This window comes from Micrasema longulum, unplaced genomic scaffold (genome assembly GCF_059751315.1).
Source record: "Micrasema longulum isolate JH-2025_06_02 unplaced genomic scaffold, ASM5975131v1 h1tg001067l, whole genome shotgun sequence".
NCBI lineage: Eukaryota > Metazoa > Arthropoda > Insecta > Trichoptera > Brachycentridae > Micrasema > Micrasema longulum.
Genome location: NW_028278255.1, coordinates 848,495 through 871,813, shown reverse-complemented (window position 1 = coordinate 871,813; position 23,319 = coordinate 848,495). Strand labels below are relative to the sequence as shown.

The following is a 23,319-nucleotide window of genomic DNA, read 5'->3' as shown; positions in this document are numbered from 1 at the left end:
TCACAGCTTAAGACGAAAGTCGTCAAAAACCCCGTAATCAATAAAAAAAATTATTTTTGTGGCATTCGTATTTTATAATTAAAGGCTTTCTCAGAACTCTTGAACACTTAACTAAATTTTGTTGAAATGGTCTGTTGGTCAAAAACGAACTAAAGCGACGAGGTGGCATTTGCAGTATATGACCCAGCCAACCGTATTGCCTCTGCTTGTTGTCAGTTGTCACCAGAGTTTGCTGCGTCTGATCTCTTCTTACTTCATTCCTGACAAAGCCAAACCACCGCACATACAAGATTCTTCTGAGACACCAGTTCTCAAAACTCAGTATGTTGCTGTTTTGGGCCCTAGTGAGGTTGCCACAATTAGTAGAGTAGAGGAGAATAGGTGTTATGCAGGCGTTATATAGGCGGCATTTGTTTTTCACTGACTGAATATCCGATATCCAGATACCCTTCATACTGTTGAATGTGGCGCCTGCTACTCCTAGCCGCACAGCATCAAGGCACGAAATATTAAACGGTACACGGGTCACTGTAGATAAGCTAAATAGGTACTCCGCATGCATGGGTTCGAAATCACACATTCGTATTATTTTTGAGTTTTTCTAAAATTTTATTAGTCTTTTGTTTACAAATTAATTTTATACAAATCATTATGTTTCGTACTTTTCATGTTTTCGTTTCATGGTGATTTATTTTTATATTCCCACATAGTGCATGTTTATTTATTATGTATTTCATGTAAATAATAATTATGTTCTTTCCTGGATCCTCTTCCTGCCTCCTTCCAAACTCATTTCCTGATCCCACACTCCTCAACATGTAATGTGTATATCGAAAGTATTTTTATCAATAAATGTAGGTATATATTCAAGTTATATCTTCTCACTTTAAAACCGCCGTCAGACTGATCGATGTCGACGATGTCGGTCACGACGAAACCCGGTCACTGGTAAAAGTTTATAATTAAAAGCGGAATAAAACTGTACACGTATTTTTACTATTATAAGTAAAAGATATAGTTTAAAAATATATATGCGTATAGCAAAGAACATATTTTTTTACAACTTAGTACAAAATATAATTTAAAAAAATATTTTTAAAACATTTTAGGAGGGTTTAAGGGGGATGTTTAACCTAAGTAATCAAAATTGAATACATATTTTATAAACTTCCGTTGTAATATTCTGACTTAACTTATTCAATTTCCATTTTATTGCTTTGGACTTTGAAGCATTACGTAATTTTTTGGTTTTGCAGACATTATTATAGTAGGTAATAATTTTTCATTAAACTCACCAATCACCTGCATGAAGCTGCTTGAAAATCAATTCTGTGATGATTTAGATTTATTCCATGGCTCGCTGTTGATGATCAAGTCCCGTGTCCTGGAAAAGAATCAATAATTGCAAATTAAATTAATTATTTGATTTCACTCATGTTTTTTGAAAAAAAAATTGTAACATGATTAGTATTTGTATATAAATTTACTATTTTTGATTACTATTATTTAATACATTTAATGAATTTTTACGCTCATAAAGCTTTTACATATATGTTCATATAAATCATAAGTACATAAACAAAAAAATCAATTCAAAATTCAGGAAATACAGTACAAGGAAATAAAAGAATTTATGTTTTTAGAAATAAAGTAAATTTTAAAAAAAAAGGAAAAAAGTATGCAGTAAATGAGGGAAAACGATATATGAGATATAAAAAAAGGCTAGATTAAACAAAATTTTTTAATAAAATTAAAAAAAATGCAACTTATAATATTAAAACACAATATAAAGAGTTTTTTTATTAATCTAATTAAAATATGATTCCAAACTGGAGTTGCGCACTCTATCTGAGATCTTAATGTTTTCAACACGCTGATAAATGTTTAAAAAATAATATGAATTAGTTATATTTATCTATAACCAACACTTGATCACTTAAACATCAATTAATATGTAAATAGCACAAAAAATATACCGCAATATAAAAATATAAATAATTTTATTGTTTTTCCGCTTTTCGATCCGATTCCGATAAGAACAGTTTTAGTAGTGATTTCTAATACCGTACTATTAAATAAATACGTATGCGTAATAAAAATTTATGTGATATGATTAATCAACGACCTAACTGTCTTATTTCCACACATTAATGTACCTACCGAATTAAGACAGTGTTTTATAGCTATGATTCGAGTAATAAATTGCAAGGTAAAGAAGCACCATCTAGAAGAGATATGAATAAATTATACGGAATAAAATAACTGGATTCACCTTTATGACTTTATGAATAGGCTCATTTGTAAATCGCGCTAAGTAAAGCAATTATTATTTTATTAGACACTTCCAGTGTTACGCTACAGTTGAATGGATTAAAGTGTTACTTGTTACAAAACGGTGCGATGAAAAAACACTTAAAATAACGGAGTGTGCTTTAAATGATTGCAGCAATAAATATTCTTTAAAATAATCCGTTTATTATTATTTGAACAGTGAAAATAAATATTTGTTTTATTTTATTTTAGTTGAGAAATAGATAGAAAGTCTGAATGAGCGGGTACGAGGTACAACTCACACGGAGTCACATAAATATTGTAACACTAAAATGTAAATATTTATATCAATACTAGCTGACCCGACAGACGTTGTTCTGCCCGAACGTTGGCTTGCCTTGGAAAAATATATACCAAAACTAAAAATTGTTAGTATTCAAATATTAAATTTAAGTAGGTACTTGTTTATGTTCAAATATTGCATTCTTTTTGCAAACGTCATACTCCGGTCGTGTCACCAACAAAGTGGTGTACTTATGTAGGAGTACGATTTTTAAAAATGTATTGAATTTAATATTATTTTAGTGTTACCAAAAATCTAATCAAAAGAAATAAATGGGTAGAAATTAAAGTAATTTATGGAAAGAATCTGATTGAGATCCACAAAAAACAAATGTTGTTTTTAAACATTTAAAAACATTTTTTTTATACACAAAAAAAAAACATCTTTCCATTTTTTTGCAAATGCATTCCCCTCCAATGCAACCCTGGTAGATCGGTGAATAAAACATTTATGCTCCCAACTTTTTTTTTACACACTCGAATGAAGATTTTAATATCTACGAACACGCACAGCGCCAAGATCTATATTTCTCTGAAAACCGCACGTAAATCGGTTAAGCCGTTTAGGAGGCGTATATATCACACGTACAGAGGAATTATATATAAAAAGATAAAAAAATTATTTTTTTTGGCCGAATTCCCGTTTATTATTTATCATAAGATATGTGTCAGGCCAACCATGGCCAATCTGCTTACAGGAGATAAATATTTTCGTTTTATTCACAGGTTCCATTGTTGGAAAAATAAAACGTACCTGTGGCACCGAAAATGTTGTGCAATAGAACAGAGCTAGATGATTCTGGACAGAAATAATATCTGCCTGTTTTGGGACGTACGAGCCGGACTCTGCCAGGATAATACGATCTGGTCAGCTTTGCCATTAAAATATGCAGTATTAACTACAAAAAAATTAACATCCACAGTTAAAGGGATGCGAGAACTACCGGTTCAAATTATTCACTATTTGCATAAGATTATATTGAGCATAATTAAAAAGCGAGCGGGAAACATTTACATCTTTGGAGACTCTTTGGGAGGGTTATAGAATCAATGATTGACGTCCTAGATAATTTTTGCATGTTCACCTGCGTTTTGCTTTCCTTTTATTCATATTTTAATATTACTGTTTCGATATTTTTTTATTTTACGCTGTAATGCGACGCGAAACGTTGGTAAATAGTACGAACAACACACGGCATAAAACCCAGAAAAACTTATTGTGAATTATGTTTTTTTTTACTATATTTTATTAATTTTAATAACATTTTTTATACACTGGTATATGTTTGTTTATTCATAGGTATGTTTTATATACTCGTATTCGTTTTATAAGTTTTAAAAGTTATTCCTTTTATTTGGATAAAAAATTTATATTATATTAATTGTATAATTATTATTATCAAAGTACTTAATGTTATATCTCGTATTTGGATGTTTTTTTTTAAAAAAATATTGTATCATGTGAAATTATTGATTATTTTAATATACTTAATTTTTTTTATGGTTGTTAATTATTATGGCTTAACTCAGGCAAAGCCACAATATTTTGATGAATATTTATGAATATGTAGTTTGAAATTAATACATTATTCAACATGGAAAATCAAAAAATTATTGCTTCTAATATTTATTTTAATCTTACTTTCTTACTTCTTATTATGAAGGTACAAAAGACTCATGTTTGCAATAATTAATAGAAAGTTTTCGAATCAAGTTGGGCCATTTTTTATTGGACGCAAAAACGGTGATAGATACAAATGATTTTCGTTTTTGTACGCAGCGGCTTCGATACAAGATTGCTTTTGATCAGAGGGCCACGGGTTCCATTTGGACTGAGGCAAACAATATTATATGTAGTTAGATATTTATTTACCTTTGCGTTTTTTTTGCAATATAAATTGTATTATTTGAATTGATAACCAATTCAATCGGATTCAAAAAAATATTATTAGTGTAAATAAATCACAAGATAACTAACCATGTTTTTACATACATAAGGCAAACCGACAGACTTTTCCCATAAGAAATCTGCGTTCCAATTTTATTTCCTGAAATAAATTTATGAATCTATACAATGATTACGCTTACATATATGTGAATAAATAATATAAAAACGGAGAAACATGATAAAACACGATTTAAAAAACGCTCCAGAAACCGAGAGATGACGCATACAAAGTTGTTCAAATAATTTAATCAGATGAAGAACGGAAAACGATAAAATTATGAAACACAATGCGTCTGAATTTAATAGATTGAAATATATTAACTAAAATTATTTTTGTACATATTGAGTATAATGTAAGATTTAATTAGTTGTTTAAGTTTTTTTTGCAACTATCTAAATAAATACATCACATTTCCTTTTCCCTCTTGAAACACTTATCTGCCTCACTCCTTTCAGTTAATTCCGTATTTTAATAACCCGTTCCTTATAAATCATTTGTATACACATGTCATATTTGTTAGGATCTTATTAAATCGAATACTTTCAACATAAATCATTTCACCTTAGTAAGCTCGTCTTACATGCGTTCGGAAATGAAACAAAGAATCTGTGCAAGATTTGACCTAATTAATATTGTGTCGTGTGGAACACAAATTGGGTCAAATTTGTGGTCAAATTCAGAAAAAATATCTAAGCCATAAAATCAGCGCGCATGTTATCTATTAACTGTTAACTTCAATTGTCAACGCGTATTTGTTGTTGCTTGTGTTAGTTTATTTATGCTCGGTCTTACAGGTCTAAACTTTTAAAATTATTTTGATTATGTATTTATTATCATATTATAAACATAAAATTATACATATATAAAGTTGCTTTGCAACAGCATTTATCGATATTATTTCTGTCCGATTACTTTTCTTTCGCATTCTTTCCTTGACCCATCATCATGGTACCTACATCAAGACAGGAGAAATACAAAATAAGAAGATTAGGAACAAAACAAACATATTTTTGACATAACATAACATTGCTAAAAATTATTGGATTCGTCATGCGTCGTTGTAAAAGTTATTATAAATCGTTACATAATTCGTAGTGAATTTCATCACCTAGTGTCCAAAATGGAAGAACATCCTCATCGTATCAAATGTACGTCCATTTCCGTGTTCCTTTCCTTTCTTCAAATATTTCCAACCTTTTACAAAACCGAATGAAATTCTTTTTTTCGTTCCCGTCCGCTTTTTGTTAACAATAGGTAGGTAGGTATATATGAGATTTTATATTTTAAAAAAAAATGTAAAATAAAATTAATTTCCTCTTCTAGAACTGCTACATTTCGCTCAATAACTTTTCTCTTTCCACCGTCGATATTATTTATTGTTATTAAGTTTTTATGTTTTATTTAATCAAATCTACGTGCCGTAAAAACGGGTACCCGTGAAAAATCATGAAAAATTATCGATTAGATTAGAAAGCCATATAGCCACACGTTTCTGAATATACATAAAAATTACACTCAAAACTTATTGATTATTTGTGTCTATTCGCCCGTGTCATTTAAAAAGTACAAATAATATTGTACTCGTCAAATATTGCAAAAAATATTATTTAATTTTATATGCTACAGTTAAATCAAACAATTGAGAAATAATATTGTTTTTAGTGAGAAAGGTAACTGAGCAATAATTTCACTTTTCATGAGGAAGTTCAGTGGTTTTTCTTTGGATTTTTATTTGTTAATAGACTATCAAATATTTATGTATCTTATTTTCACCACCTTTTTGATTCTCAATAGTTTTATTTTGAAATTACTCTGCTCATGACGTCACTAGTAGTCGTCAGTGAGTTGTTCAGATATTTAAAAAGTGAACCCCAGTCATATAAAAACAAACTAAACATGGCTTCCCGGAAACCGGAAATATGAATTTATTTAAACACTTAATAAACATATACAGTTTATTTTATTTTATTTTTCAAGAATTAACGGTACAAGTACCTTTTACATTACATACAGACATAAGTATTTACAGTGGAGTATATACAGTAACAACTTTTTCAATGCTTACTTAGAAAGAACATAATTAAAATATTGATTCCACACTAAAATGTTTTACAAGTAATTGTTTATAAGCTGGAAATTTCAATAAAAACATGTCACCTAAATCCGAATGTTTATTACCCAGCGCGTGTAGACGATTCAGTACTGAATTGCTAGAATATATTGAGATATGATTGTTGCAGTGATAAAGTTGAACTAGCCTTGTCACTCTAACTGGTACTTTAAAACCAATGAGGGCCAAAATTTCAGGGCTGTCCAATACTGAATTAACGATTTTAAATAAAACTAATAAATCATTAAAAGTTCTCCTGTCCATAAATTTAATTAAATTTAATATATTTAATAAATAATCACAGTTACGAAATTCATTATGTATTCCTAATTTAAAACTAACATATCTCAAAAACCTATTCTGAACTCTTTCTATGGTAATTTGGTGAGAGGCATAATAAGGGCTCCATATTGTAGAATTATACTCCAAGATGCTTCTCACCAAGGAGGTGTATAAAATTTTTACAGTGTTTATATTTTTAAAGTCCTTAGTGATGCGCAAAATAAACCCAAGCGTCTTCAAAGATCTACTACTAATATCATTAATGTGACTGATAAAAGACAATTTCTGATCAAAAATCACGCCCAAATCCCGCATCTCAGTAACTGAATCCAATTCAGTGCTGACCGATTGAGTAGTCAAATAAAATAGGATTTTTTATCCTGAAAAATCTCACGATATGGCATTTTTTATATGCAATTGAAGGTTGTTAATAGAACACCATACAGATAACTCATCTAAATTATTTTGCAATATAGCACAATCATCAACATTGTTAATGGTCCTAAAAATCTTCATGTCATCTGCAAACAATAATACTTACAGTTTACATACATATGCATAAGGGTGGGAATATTGCCACAAAGCAATATATTCCTACCTACCCAATTCGTTTAATTTGAGAAATTCAGTGGTAAATGAACATATTATTGGTGTATTATAACATTTTTATTAAAAAACAAAATATTGATAAACATAAATATTTAAAAAAAAATATATATATATTGTAGAGAGGAGGAGAGGGGAATTACACTATGAAGAGAAAGGGTGTAAAGGGGGAAGGAAAGAAGGAGGAGAAAGGAAAAAACTAAAATATATACAAATACTATATTACAACAAAGATGAAGAACATTTTAGAGAAGGTAATACAGAAGTCTAGGCATCTACAGGTGTATTGTCTGTCATTGACTGGTTTAAGTGACCACTTGACACACTGTGTAACATTCACCATTTTGCCCATATTTGAACATCTTGAACATATATTTTTTAACGTATTACCGTTTTTGCTTGTTTATTTAATTTTTAATACTCGTACTTTTGAAATGATTTTTATGCTTTTTTATACTTTTTTAGTTTGTATTAAGTATATGTAATTTTAATACGCTTTTTATGTTTTTTTAAACTGTATTTAGGTTCATAATTTTATCAATTTTAAAAACTTTTTTACTCTAGTATTTTTTTAACATTTGCACTCTCATACTCGTTTAGCTTGTATATTACACATACATATAATTTTTGATATTTTATTTTTTTTTTAATTTTTTTTTTGTTCTTTTTTTTATAGATTGTATTGCGTATAAATCATTTTGAATTCATTTCCATACCTTGTATTATGTTTATTTTGTATTTTTTTGATACTTTTTCACACCCTTTTAATTTGTAGCGTATCATAATTTCTATTCTGCTTTTGTAAATAATGTTATAGTTTAAAATATAAAAACGTCTGTAAATAAATATTGTTATCTGCATGTCCCAAAATGAGTTTTTTATAAACTTTTGTGCAATATTGTATTAAATATGCATAAAATAAAGCTACTCTTATGGCAAAGATAATTATCAATGCGGTTTGAGTTGATTTTCACAGAACCATAGAAAAAATAACTATTTATAATTATATTACTTATATATTGTGTACTTATGTGTAGGTACATATTATTGTTTATTTTTTGTAGAATACCTATAAAAAATATCACCACTCGCTACTGCTTGGTACCCCCTTAGGCCCAGATGAGTTAAATAGACTGGTCTTACAATAAATAAATAAATATATCACGATCAAAGTTTGCAAAACCTAAACACATCACTTGACTTCTAAACACATATGGCCAGAATTCCCGGGGGCGCGTTTACTCCCGACCGGAAGCGGTCCGCCGCCATCTTAGTTTCCCCATTTCTCCCCGGGATGGGGAAGCCCCGGGGAACACAAGGTGATAATCCCACGTCACATAGTTACATGGAGGATAATTCCGTGTTTACTATTTTACTACTTCTTTGCGGTCACTTTTGTTCTTTACGAAGGGTCGTGGCTGTAAAATTACATAATACGTTCGATGCGGGTTGTTACACAATATTTTATCAATGTTTCAACAAAAAATCGCGGTAAACTAGTCGATGATGGAACCCAAAACTTGCATGGGAGCCAGGCGTAGTATAAATAAGTCACCACTAAACGGCATGCGGACAAATCTTATTCCAATTTAATAATACAAAAAAAATATGCCAAAATGTGAAATTATTTTGTAGTGTCGCGTATGTATACACCCAGAGTTCGGATTCAGTGGCAAAAATCTTTGTTATTCACCATAACAGGCCAGGAGGCCCAATTACAGTGGTAAATTACAACACATAACATGCAGGCTTGAGATTTATTACATTTCACTTTTTTTCACATTAAGTTTTTGTTTTCTCACCGGGAAACGATCTCGGAACCTTCCGTTCGTAAGTTAAACGTCTTAACCACGGAGACCGCCAACAAATTAATAATAAACTAATTTGACCCTAATACCACGCGAACGAAGCCACAAGTATTATGTAGGTACTTAATTAATGTCTGAAATTGAATAAATTAATTTATACATTTACATATATGTTTGGATAATTTATATAGCGCCATTTTTGTGAAAATCACCTCAAGGGTGCTGAACACATATATATATATTATGTTCCAAAGGCATAATTTGTTTTATTAATTTTTGAAATGTCGTCTAGAAGCTTGCTGCGTATTTTCAGGACCTTTCAGTAACATTTTCATAATGAAGAATGGATGAAATAAGTTTTCAGCTATTTTTAAGTGGGAAATATTTTCTCCAGATTTTCCGAGAAGAGATATTTTTCCGACCGTGGAGGGTTGGGACCCTTCCAATAATTTATTCCCGAATCGTATCAAAGTGAATCCTGGTGGAAAACTTTTTTAAGGACTTCAAACGAAATAAAGAGATTTCTGGTGAAATAATCAAACTGTAATAAAGATGATTTTCCTTCATTTCAACTTTTTAATATTAACTGAAATTTAAAAACAACCAAGAACTAGTTGCCCCAAAAAATTCAATCAAAAAAGTTTAATGTTAAATAATTATTACTTTTTTATCACAATAAACTAAACGAGATGCATGAAAAAAGCCAGTCAACAATGTTTTGAGTATGCCAAGAGTTATAAAGAAAAAAATATTGCTACCGAGAAGGAAAACATTTCCGAAAAAAGAATATGAGAGTCTAGGGCTTATGCTCTGTCATTAGCAGGGTACTGTGTAACATTTATCTTTCGACCCACGTTTCAACACTCACGTTTCATGAACTTTTTGCGAAGCAAAAGAGTTGAAACTTTTATTGATTTGGGTGAGATTTATCTGGCTAATCTATTCCACCTACTAGTAATGAAATCCAGTCTTGTTAGGAAGCATTTTGACACACTCAAAATATTGTTGATTTACCTAACTGGTATAAATAGAAGAATTGACATTAAAAAATATTTGCCTTGTAGGTGAAATAACTCAACCAAATACAGTGCTCTATGCACCAATAAGAAAGAGTATGGTTGAGATGATAAGCTTCAAAAATTTTCTTCCAAAAAAATGCCATCTCCATCATTTAAATTCGTGAAAATCGTGATCCAAAAAGACTACCCTTAAATGGGCTTTTCACAGTTGCTATTAGTTAAGTAAAATAAGTTTTTGTAGTACCGTGAAGCTTGTTTAAACAGTTTTCCCCTATCGCAAGTTGGACCAATCAGAATGCACTGTTCCCCTTCCAATATTTTTCTCCCACCCCCGCTTTCCACGAGACAAGACACCCCTAAACAGATTTCTCGGAACTTACTCTTCCAAGCAAAGGCATTTGATATTCAGATCTCACCGCCAACAGATATAATTCAGTATTGATACAGGGTTATCAAGAAAAGTATATTAATTTTATTAATGCACTTTTCGGAATTTACTTTCAGAAAATTATTGACAATTAAATTGTTAAATAACGTTTATAAATGTGTTTTAAATACTACCTATCGCCGAACTAAAACATTTAACTTTTGTTTGTATTGGTACGCACATTTGAATACTAAATTTTATAAATTATATTACGCACACATAAATAAAGACTACTTAAGATTGAATTAACTATTCAATTTATTTTTTATGTTCACGTCCTGACTTTTTTTTATTTATTTAGAAAACGAATTAAACAATGATTTACATAATATTCCCAAGGAGTTTTTGGAAATACTATCTATTCAAGTTAAGACTTAAAAATGAGGTTTTTATTATTTTGTATCATCATACCATTATCTTCGTCAGATGGTGCATAGGGTACTGCATTTGTACAATAAATGCAATGTATCTCGATCAACTGTTACTTACACTTAAAGTAAATATTAATATCATAAATTCAAATAGTAAAATAACTTTTATCTGTCGATTGGTTAAAAAGATAAATTTGTATCAATTTTTGAAAAAATATTTATAAAACGGTTTTTTGTTGGTTTTAACCATTTTGCAGTAGTAATAGCCAAAAACAAAACGTATTATATTTACAAAAGTTAAAAGGGAGCAAAAAATATTACAAATAACAAAACAAATAGAATAGAGATATGAGATAAACTCCTTACACAAAAGCATAGTAGGTACATAATATAATGTAAGTGACAAATACTGTAAATCGTTTTTTTTTCTGTGGTTCTGTGTGATACAACAACTCCCATTTATGAAATCAACTCAAACGACGTAACTTTGTGATATATTATATTGTGTAGCTATATTATCTATTTTTTTAACACATTATGTATACAAAAGTTTTTAATAAATAGTACAATGAATTAGTCAGTATGAGGTATTCTCATTGCGGTTAAAATGTCAACTGGCCGATTTATTGTAGAAATGAACAATGCCAAAAACGGCCGCGTCGAGCGCCACATGTGTTGCAAGTCATATGTCAAAAGTATCCTCTCAAAGAAAAATAGTCCTTAAGAAATAATGTTTGAAATACTGTTTTCCAAATCGAGAATCTTCAAAGAATTTGTGTAATCTGCAAGTTTACTCGAGGAGAAAAATCCCGCCACTGGGTTTAAGATGTTTAAAGTATAGTACACTTATTTGTATGAAGATATAAGCTGGAGTAATCGGCTAGTTTCCTGGCTCATAGCTGAGGCTGGGCGCGCTCTACAATATTTTTATTCTTATTTGGAGAAAAATACAAATAATGGCAATGATTTATAAGAAACAGTAATTATTTTCTTGGTTTTCTGTAAATAAAGTTACCGTATAATATTATTATGGATAGGTTAATATAATGGTAAGCTGCGCATAATTGCTTCTATAAACGGTTCGCCCCTGAACCTTTTATATAAGTATCTACTTAATTTTGATTTCCATTTCATTGTAAAATGTTTTTTACTCAAATTTTTTGTTTTCTTGCCAACTCTATTGCTTAAGTCTTCTTTATTGGGAAATAGTGGGTTATATGTCCGTTTTCCGATCATTCGTGAAAAAAAATAGCAAAACTTACCAAATAAATAACAGATAAAAATTGTATACGTTATTAAGAAAAACACCCAAAACCGTGATATAAATTTAATGATAGTGGAATCTTTAAGACATATTTTTTTTTTAAATATACAGACTTGCATTTCCAAAAAATAAATTGATGACAGTCTCATGGAAATCGTTTTTATAATGAACCGTTTAATATATGTTTATAAAATATTATTTATTTGATATTAAGACAAGTGTATATACGATATGTAATGTTACTTCTTTAAATATATGCAAATCTAGAAATCAACATATTAGATTAAAAATTAATATGTACAAAAAAAATAACGCGGACTTTAAAAAACGTACATACTTCAAATTTATTGAAAATTATTCACACCGAGAAATAAATATTTACATTCGTAATGTTAACTGTACGCAACCAACCCTTGCGAAATAAACGCACCCTTAAGAAAGTAACACCGCCAATCGATATTTAATTTTTCTCCCCAAAATGTCCGCCATTCCTCCGTCCCTTTCACAACTTCCTTCATTTCCTCCCTCTCTGCGGCGGGGGTGTGAATCACTGGCAAAAGACAGTCGGTTAAAGATGACAGTGTTTTTATTGGTAGGGGAGGCCCATCCCGCCAACCCTTGGGGAGGCTTTAGGCCTCAAATACATGCAGTCGAGTGGAAGAAACTGCCGATAGATGTTCTATGCAGACTGATAAAGATAGAGATGAAAAAAATTGGATTTCATCATTTTGTAAAATAAATATATACAATTTATCCCAAAATAAACCATTTAATAACAATAACAGTAATTAAAAAACACATTTTCTGCAATTTAAAAATACAACATTTTAAAGAGACGTACCCAAAAGTTGATTTCTATGTTAGAGTTATTGGTACCCTGACGAAGAGACGGGTCTGTTTCGAAAGCGGTCAACATAGAAAAGTGGTTATATACAAATATTTACTAACATTTATTGAAAGGTTTAATTACAAAGTTAGGCATTAACGCCTAAAGTATTAAAAATAAATCATTCTTCATCTAAAAACACGACAACATAGATAGTATATGTACGTACTAACCTTAACATATCACAACAGAAATGGTGAATATTAAATTAAAGAAATATGGATGTTTAAACATAGATATAATGAAAAGTGTTAGTCAAAGTGTTTCATATTCCCTTTTCCAAAAATGTTCTCTATATGCATTGTAATATTTAATTTTAATGAAATTTGGTTAGGTATCCAAAATAAAACACTTTTATTGGATTTAATTCTACTTTTATTGTTTTAATATTTATGTGTCACGTTTCGTCTTGTTAGGAAATTATCGTTTTGGACGTTTGATAATGTCCTAACAAGACGAAACGCGTCACATACTCGTAATTAAAAATAATAATAATCTAGAATTAAATACAATAAAAGTGTTTTATTTTGGATACCTTTCCAAATTTAATTGTAGATATATTAACCTAGGAGGCGACACACTATCTTTATCGGCACATATTAAGACGATATAAAGTAAAATTGATATTTATGAACGTATGAGAATGAAATATTAGTATGAAAATTCAAAGTATCTTCGTCGGAGTTTATGTTTAGATTTTTTTCTTGTAGATTTACTTATTCTATTTTTCATACAAAAAACTTAATTTTACTTTTTAGATAGATAGATTGTTAACGTTCTATTGTAATATAGGCCCTGATGTATGTAAGTAAAACGAACTACAAACTTCTTTGGTACAACTTAATTTGTCAGCATGCGCCGCATTCCGAGTATAAACACAAGTTGGTACATGATTACAACACCAGGTTTACTAGTATGGAAGGGCTAGCTGTTCCTAGATATTGCAATAAATATGGCAAAAGGACACTGCAATACAGTGTACCTAAAATATTTAACATGTTACCAAACAATATGAAAAATACTGAGTTAAATACAGTAGTGAGACGTATGCTCAAATTATGGTTAATCGAAAAAAGATTTTTGTATTAGTGATGGTTTTTAGTTTTTGATAGTGTAATAAAATGTGGCTGCCTCCGTGGTGTAGTGGTCAAGACGCTTGACTCACACACGAAAGGTTCCGGGTTCGATTCCCGGTGAGAACACAAAAATTAAAATGTGTATTTTCTCAAGCCTGGGTGTTCTGTGATTCACCACTGTAATTGGGCCTCCTGGCCTGTTGTGGTGCAAAAATAAATAAAACAAAATATGGGATAAATATGTAACGTTTTTCTAGTAAAATTATTATAAATCGAAGCAATTTATAAGAACCTGCTGACGACTAGTATGTATACAACTCAGCGGGACTTTTTTTAAGACTATAATGTAAATATTTTTGAAAACAAATAAAAAAATGTTTTATACCTAGATACATTATCTCAAATAGATTTGCTTTTTATTTTTTATTTTGTTGATTTTAATTTTATTTTATTTATTTTGTTCAGAAAAAAAACAGCTATTCAAAAAATATGCACAACATTATAAAAAAAACATAAAATAAAGCCAAATCAGTTTCCTACATAAATACAGTTGTAAAAATCCAGTTCAGTTAGATATTAATTCATAGACGTGCATGTGTGCAAGTTTTTTTGTGTTTTGAGTATGGTTTTGGTAGGTATGTGAATATTTGTGTGAGTGTATATGGGTGTGAGGGTGGGTTTATAGACAGGGTGAGTTTGTGTTTGATATAAGTGAATAGAAACAACTTAAATTTATAATGTAAAAATATTTTTTTTATAAAGAAACATAATTTTTTCATAAAACAGTTTTTTAATTATTGTTTTAAAATTGTGTTTACTGCAGTTGAATATGTCTATGTTTTTTAAAAGTACATTTATTTAAACAATCATAACTAGAGTATTGTTTAAAAGCGAAAAAATAATGATTTATTTTATCTTGTTCTCAGGTTTGGTTCCAAAACAGACGCGCGAAATGGAGGAAAAAGGAACACACAAAGAAGGGGCCGGGGCGGCCCGCCCACAACGCTCACCCCCAATCCTGCTCTGGTGAACCGATCCCGCCCAATGAACTGAAGGCCAGAGAAAGGTGAGCCCCTTATCATTTCATGAACTCTGATATCCGTTTAAGAGAAGCAAATAAAATCATTCGTCTGAATATTTAAAAAACTGAGCAGGAATTTGTTTAATTTAAAATTATGTTATTTCCCAGACACCAAAATTGTGTTTGTATCTTTATTCTCCGACAAATATCTCTTAATGTTCCTTCACGTAGACTCAGAAATAATGAAATTCTGACCCTCGGTCATCATAAGACTAATTGAGGACCGTTTTGACAAAGTGAAATTTCCACAAAAAAAAAAACAAATGCGTTTTTTTATTGAAATGCGTTCTTCCATGTGAGCTTTACCGATTGGTGAAATACTTTAAACTTTAACAAAACGATATATATGCGAAGTTGTAGCGGTTCAAATATCGCGAATTTTTACAAAAACGAAATAACTACACTACATAGAGTTTTCACAAAGCGAAATATCTACATATTTTTTTGGAGTGTTAAGTTTAAAATCGAAAAAAAGACACAAACATAATTTGATTTCGGCCAAGAAAAAAGCAGTATAATAATAATAATACAATAATATTATTTGAAATATATTTTGTTATCACTTTATTTGTGGTATTATGTATGTAAAAAATATATAGGAGGTGTGTACCCAAATGTGTATATTTACATAGGTACTTAGATATGTCAGTAAACATATGATTTTACAAAAAATCAGTTTAAATTGATTTCTCGCCGAAGTAAACATATTTAATTCCCAACATAAATCAAATTTCCAAAAAAATCACTAAAATATGTAGATATTTCTTTTTTGTGAAAATTCGTGAATTTAGAACATTTTTATAATTTTTTTACTGATTTTACATAGTTGATTTTTGATACACGTGTAAAGATTTTATCTAAAAAACGTAATTTTTATTTTATTTAAAATCGTAATAGTTTTATTTTAAACATGAAAAAACCTTCTCATGAAAAAAATACATTTTGTAGATATTTCGTTTTGTTAAAACGGTCTTCAATTGTGGTTTCCATGCGCCTCTACAGAGAATGATTAGATTTGTAAATGAAAATCAAGATCTTAATTATTTTTATTGTAAATTGAGTTTTTTTTACAAATAGACTGAAAAAATCTGTACCTCGGAGGCAGACGGATGCAAATCCAGAATTTGGTGAAATGACATTTCGATATTCGTATCCAGTGATTTTGAAGAAAAGTGAGCCTTATTGAAAAAAACTAATGTATGAAGATACTGGAAATACAAATTATTACGATAAAATATTAGAAATTACTTAGAGAAAGTAGATTCTTGAGGCTTTTTTTGAACATTTGATGTTTGGATTTGCATCCGTCTGCCTCTGAGGTATAGAAATATTCCCAATAAATTGACTGTATATTTGTAGAATTAACCTGGATTCCATAATGCCTGTCTAATGTATTAACTTGTCTTTGCTTTTCTTTTTTTGTATTGCTTCTATTATTTGTTACTGTATTATTATTATTTTTTGTTGTATGATTTGTTTAAATTATACATTGTCCGTAAATTTGTTAAATAAATAAATAAATTAAAACATGTTCTCAAGTTTCAATAGTTAAGAAAAGTGTCACAGTCAAAAGCCGTTTACATGTGGACAATAGAATAATGTTTTGTCCAGGATTTTCGACGTGTAAATTATCCTAAGACATCGCTACAGGGATAACAAGCAAGCTATCTCCACGGAACAGTGATAGCCCCCTTCCGCCGCGCGCGGAAGCATTGTCTTCATGTGAACACGCACGGACAGGACCTTGTGACAGTAGCGATTTGCTCATCGTGAAGGTGTCGCTCCCGCACATTTTTTCTGCCGAAAATGGAGGCAGAAATAAACATTTTTACTACTTTGTTCGTCCTTAAACAATTCCAAAACAAGTCAATATTGTTTTTTGTAAACTCGCTAGTAATAAACGCCGTAGTGTTTTCGCAGTGCTAACGCGTAAATTGCGGCCGAATTTTCGTATTGTCTCAGCGTTTGTTTCGCGTGATCCAGCTGAGCGAAGCTTGGACAAGACAATATTGTCACATTTATTGTATTGTTCACAAGTAAACGGACTTTTATGCAGAAAATTTAAGTCATGAAAAAAAAAGTTGTAGGAAAAACCAAAACAAAATATGTTAAACCAATAAATTCTATCAGTTTTTATATACTTACATTTTAAGTGACTTGATAATATACAAAGGAAGCAGTAATATAAAATAGTTTCTTGTGCACAGAAGTCAATTACCTGAAAATGTTTTGATTTCGGGTATTTTATTCGTTTATCGTGGCCTTCTTAAAGCATTTTCTAATGATTTTTTTTTTTTTTAACAGGGCGAGACGACGAAAGAAGCTCGCCAAAGCTTTGGACCGCCAGGCGAGAAAACTGAGAGCTAAAGGTATCGCCGTGGATTTGGATGCTCTTCGTCAAGAGTACCTCGCTCAACACAGAAACGCTGGCATCCTGACGGACTCCGATGGCGAGGTCGACGGTGAAGAATGCATGATAGACGTGGTCAATGGCGGCGATTCTGACGATGATTCCGGGCCAGAAGACTTCTCCATCAGGCGACACTTGACCGATAACTTGAACTCGAGTCACAACTCTGACAGTTCAACATCGGATGTGCACAGCACGAGAAACTTCAGCCCCACACCCGGGAAAGTCTTGCACCCCGCAAGCTTCCTCGCGACGTCGTTTAACCCCTCAATCCGCTTCGACCCTTCGTCGGCGTCGAGATTCGACACCTCGGTGACGCGATTCGACCCCTCGGTGACGAGGTTCGACACCTCGGCGACGAGATTCGATCCCTCGGCGACGAGATTCGATGCGTCGGCGACGAGATTCGATTTCGACAGTCAGAGAGCGGTTTCTCTCGATCTTACGGCGGGAGCGGCGATGGGGGCGGCCGAACAAAAAAATGGACCCAGAAAACACAACCCATTTAGTATAGAGTCACTATTAAACACGTGAATATCTTCGTAAGAAAACAATAATATTATCGTGTAAATATAAATTAAAAGCACATGTTAGAACTTGTGTTATTTCGACGTTACACTTTCGTAATTAAAGATCAATAAACATGTATGGAATCGACTAGCAAAAACTTGCAATTTGTAATTTTGAAAATGAACACCATACTTTTTGCTCCAATATCAGATACCTAATAAATAATAAAAATCTTTTCCAATGAACTAGGGTATTTTTTGTAGCAAAAATATCGGTTTTATCATATACAAAAAAATGTAGACTATTACATATTGTGCAGATATGATTGATGATATTCAAAACAGTGACAACTTTTTGTAAAACCTGTTTAAAATTCATATTAACTATACCATATTTAAAAGATTGAGTTTTTCTACTATTCACATTTTTATTAAAAATATATATTTGACTGCTGAAAAAATATGTCCCGGTGTTTTTCGATTTTTTCTTATTAAAAATGAATTTTTTCGCTTTTTTTTATTTTATTTATTGAATATGAGTAAAATACACTTTACTTAGTTTTTTGTAAAATTTAATTATTATTTACATTAACGATTAATATTTTAATTTGGTCCGGGTCGTTTCGCAGCTTTGTATTTTGTCTCGAATTTTTTTTTAATCGGCGACTGAAAATTGATTCGCCTTGTTTTTTTCTGTGAAATTCAATTTTTAACAAATACTATCCGGTGACACAAAACGTATGGTTAAAATTACTGAACCATATTTTTTTTAAATAGCATGTTTTTTCGGTTATTTTCAAATAAGTTACATACTTTCTACGTTTAATTAATAATTTTTACTATGAATCAAATACATATTTTTTTAAATTTCAAAATATACTGATGAATTTTAATTACACACAAAAAAGTTAAAACTTTCTGCAGGATTTAAAAAAAATTAATCGATGATATTTTAGTTACATATTACAAAAATATGGTGCATCCGAATGTTTAATAAGCCTGTGTCAATGGGTGCGCCTGTCTGTAAATTATCAAAACATGCAAATTTCGTTTGTGTTAGTAGCAAAACTAGAATATTTGATTTGAAAACTTATTGCTATGCATACATAAAACAGAGGTTATTAAAGATAAAGATATTAAAGAAATGTGCAAACCGCTTTTAAACTTTTTAAGACATCATAATTTATACAAAGGATGTCTTTAAAGTATCTAAATAATTAATTATTCTTTACCTTTAAAATGTACTTACGTTCCTACCTTGATAATAATAATAACCAAAATCCCGCGAGTTTACACGTACCGCGTATTAATAAAAAAATCTTTTCCACTTTGTGTAATGAACCTTATACAATAAAATACAGCCAGTTTTTTACTTGTGTCAATATTAAAAATGCAATGTTATTGATAATATTTACATATCGAATTGAAAATAATGTACATAAATATTTAAAATTTAAATTTTACATTTTTTATTCGTTACAAACAATTTTTAGTAAGCACTCACAAAGATCATGTGTGTACCTAGTTTTTTTTATTCACAATAAAACACTGTTAATACGAATTCGTTACAACGTTAATAGTTTAGTGCACGTAACACAGAAATCACTCCATGACATTTTGTTTGTAAATCAGTTGATGAAAATGCATTTTAAAATTCATTAATGTATAGAACTGAAAAATACTATTGATTATTTATAAGTTGGCTATAAACTTAGAATTAACATGTACAAATATCATTAAGGGAAACAAATAAATTGTCAACATGTCACGTTCAATTTATTAACTGTCATACACAAAAGCCCCTGGCATTTTAAAATTAGGACATGTTTTTATTTTTACAAAATACTGTAATTTATCTGCTATTTACGCTTGTAACCAAATGTTTTTATTAATTTATTTTTGCTTTTATACAATAAATGTTTCAAATATAAAATAAACTATCCCATAAACGGAAAAAAAGCATGACTCGTGAGTCGGTATAATTTTTTTCCAAAATTTCTTTAAAGGTTACTTTAGTTTTTTTTAAGTACTAATGCATACATATTAGATGAAAAAGTTAGAAAAAAAATGCAATACATTAAAAAAAAATCTGCCACTTAAATTAGATATTTTTTAACAATATTATAAAATATATATTCAGGAATGAATTTAACAGTATAAAAGATTTAACATATTTTGCCATGATGATGTTGATGTTGATGTTTTTTAGTTCTTGGATTTAAAAACTTTACCATATTTTTTCAGACAACTGGGGGCTTTTGTTAATAACTATACTTATTATTTAAAATATTTTCTTTTATTAAATTTCATTAAATTATTTATTGTATTTAAATTATCGTATTTATTTCTGAATGTAAATGTAATGGACAAAAGTGCAATAAAGTATTAGTTTAAATGGAAGATCGTATAGAGAATTTAGAGCATAAAGAAAATAATTTTTTTAGAAAAAACTGTTTTTTAAAACATTGAATTTGTATTGTGTTTATGTTTAATATGTATAATAACGGGCATATAAACAAAAATTAATAAATAAAAGCATGATTTTTTTGCAAAAAATATCAAAACAACAATAGCATTAAAAATATTGCAATTCAAACCGATTAAAAATGTGTTATTTATTTTACTAATTTAACAAGACAAGTCATTTAAAAGCTCGTATTAAATCGTAAACAACGTTAACGTCTTGTTGGACAATGTATTCTTTTTGTTTTATTAAATTGAAAACTAAAATAACATTCACGTTTAAAATATGTATTTCAACCATTCCTGTGGGTAAATTAAGTAATTTTTCTTACGTTTTTCTAACCCAACCCTCAATGTCTCGTTAGTCAAAACTATAACCGTACAAATGTACTAATATATTTAAAAAAGAACATTAATAAAACAGTGTAATAAGATAAATCACGTCTAATATTATTTTCACAATGAATTACTTTGTTTTTGGTTGGTGAGTATCTAGTTTACCAATTAGCATTTACTGTCAATTAAATTTTTATACATGATCTCAGTAAATTTCTAAATCTGTCATTTTTAATCGTTTTAACTGCTAAATTATGCTAATTCCTAATTCGAAAGACAGATTTTGAGCGTCAACACCCGTTCTGATGGCAATTTCAAATTAATGTGTGATTTGTAATAGGCGTTTGGAGAATTTATCTCAGCCGTATTTGAGTTTGCATCCTTTATTGTTCGAATTTTGAAAATATTGTTATTTCAAACGCGATGGAAAAAGTCGAATGAGTAACCATCAATCAAACCCATGGGTTGCTTTGGTGAACATTTTGTGATGTATCGAATTAAGCGGGTCCTTTCGTAGATACATTGTTTATAAGTGAATACTCCATGCGATGTTTTGGGTATGTCCAAATGTTTATAAATCATCAAAACATTGTAGATTAAACTAACTGGTATAAGAAGTATAAAAAATGAAAAATGGTTTTCAGGCGTCGCCTAGTAGGGGGAATGATTCAGCTGGATGAATCTCACGCACATGAAAAATGTTTCAGATTTTACTTCACAAACGTCAACAGATGGTAGAGTTGAGGAAATGTGGATTTTTAAACATGGGCAGAATTGTGTAAAGTGCCCACTTAAACCGGCCAATAACAGGCCATAAGTCCTGTAAAAATGCCTAGATTTCCATACCATATTTTCATACATGATCTCTACATCTGTTGCACTCAATATATCAATAATTATAACATATCTAGCTGGTTAAATCCACTGATTTACAACAAGATATTTTTTATGATTTGTATAGCGCCATTTTCATGACTTAAGGGCGTTGTAGAGTAAATATCTCAACGCTTTTCTAATATTGTTTAATGATTATTTTCTCAATTAACAACAGGTTTATCCAAAACAAAATCGTCAATATAGAATATTGTTTCTTTATGTATGTACGTTATCACCTATAAATAGTATTTAACGAAAATATCATTGTATAAATTAGATGTAAGTTCGTCTAGCACATAAATCTTATTTAATAAATTATTTTACATGTTAATGGTAGAATATAAACGTAGACATAAGCAATCAATCCTTTCCTCTGAGAGAAAAGAATGTATCAATCCAATATTGATTAGTTGTATTGATGAATAGAAACAATATTAGATTAGTAGAAATAATAGAACTTAATGAAAACTATTTATTAAATGAAATTATTTCAGAAAACCTGTTTTATTTTATTGTTTGTAATATTTCAAATCCCACGTCTTCTTATTTAGAAGAAGGCAATACATAAACCTTAAAATTGTGATTTAAACACATGCTTCTTTATGATAAAATAAATAAAAACGACTTTTTTTTTTACCACTTATTTTTTATTTGTTCTACCGACCGATTTCAAAGCTATATAAGCTTATTTATCAAGGTATACGTAACTAATGAATTATATTCTATTTTATTATATCAATGCTGCGTATGGAGTAAGTCTATAGCAAATTATAATAGTTTCAAGACACTAATTTAAAAGTTCTTCATGTTAAAAATAAAATATTTAAATTAGGCAACTTGGAAATCTTAGAAATTAAAAAAGCGATTCATAATAAGATAAAAATTATAAATGAGCAAATGAACAATTTTTCCTTTGGTCCACTCCTGTCTAGTTTTAAATATCATACATATCTTGCATGACGCTTCCCACCCTTACAAGACAAAAATACTTGATTTATAAGCTCCATCCGCAGCATTGACATTATAAAATAGTATAGAATTCATAAGTTAAGTATACATCGATAAAGAAGCTTTTATAGCTTTTATAGCTTTGAAACCGGTCGGTAGAAAAAAAATTGGTTAAAATCAAAGTTGTTTTTATTTATTTTATTATAATGAATAACCACAAAGTAAGAGCTTCAAATATACAATTTGCATACTTATTTATTTATTTTTACAACAGATATGGTCGGT

General features: G+C 29.8%; 1 protein-coding gene across 1 annotated transcript; it reads left to right on the top strand.

Annotated features, from left to right (window-relative positions):
- The first annotated feature begins 12,927 nt into the window (after nt 1-12,927).
- Nucleotides 12,928-18,748, top strand: OdsH (Ods-site homeobox). The gene is made up of 3 exons (XM_088233173.1): nt 12,928-13,041; nt 15,338-15,477; nt 17,797-18,748. The coding sequence occupies exons 1-3, from the start codon at nt 12,928-12,930 to the stop codon at nt 18,434-18,436; spliced, it is 894 nt and encodes a 297-aa protein (XP_088089299.1). The 3' UTR covers nt 18,437-18,748.
- The last annotated feature ends 4,571 nt before the right edge of the window (nt 18,749-23,319 follow it).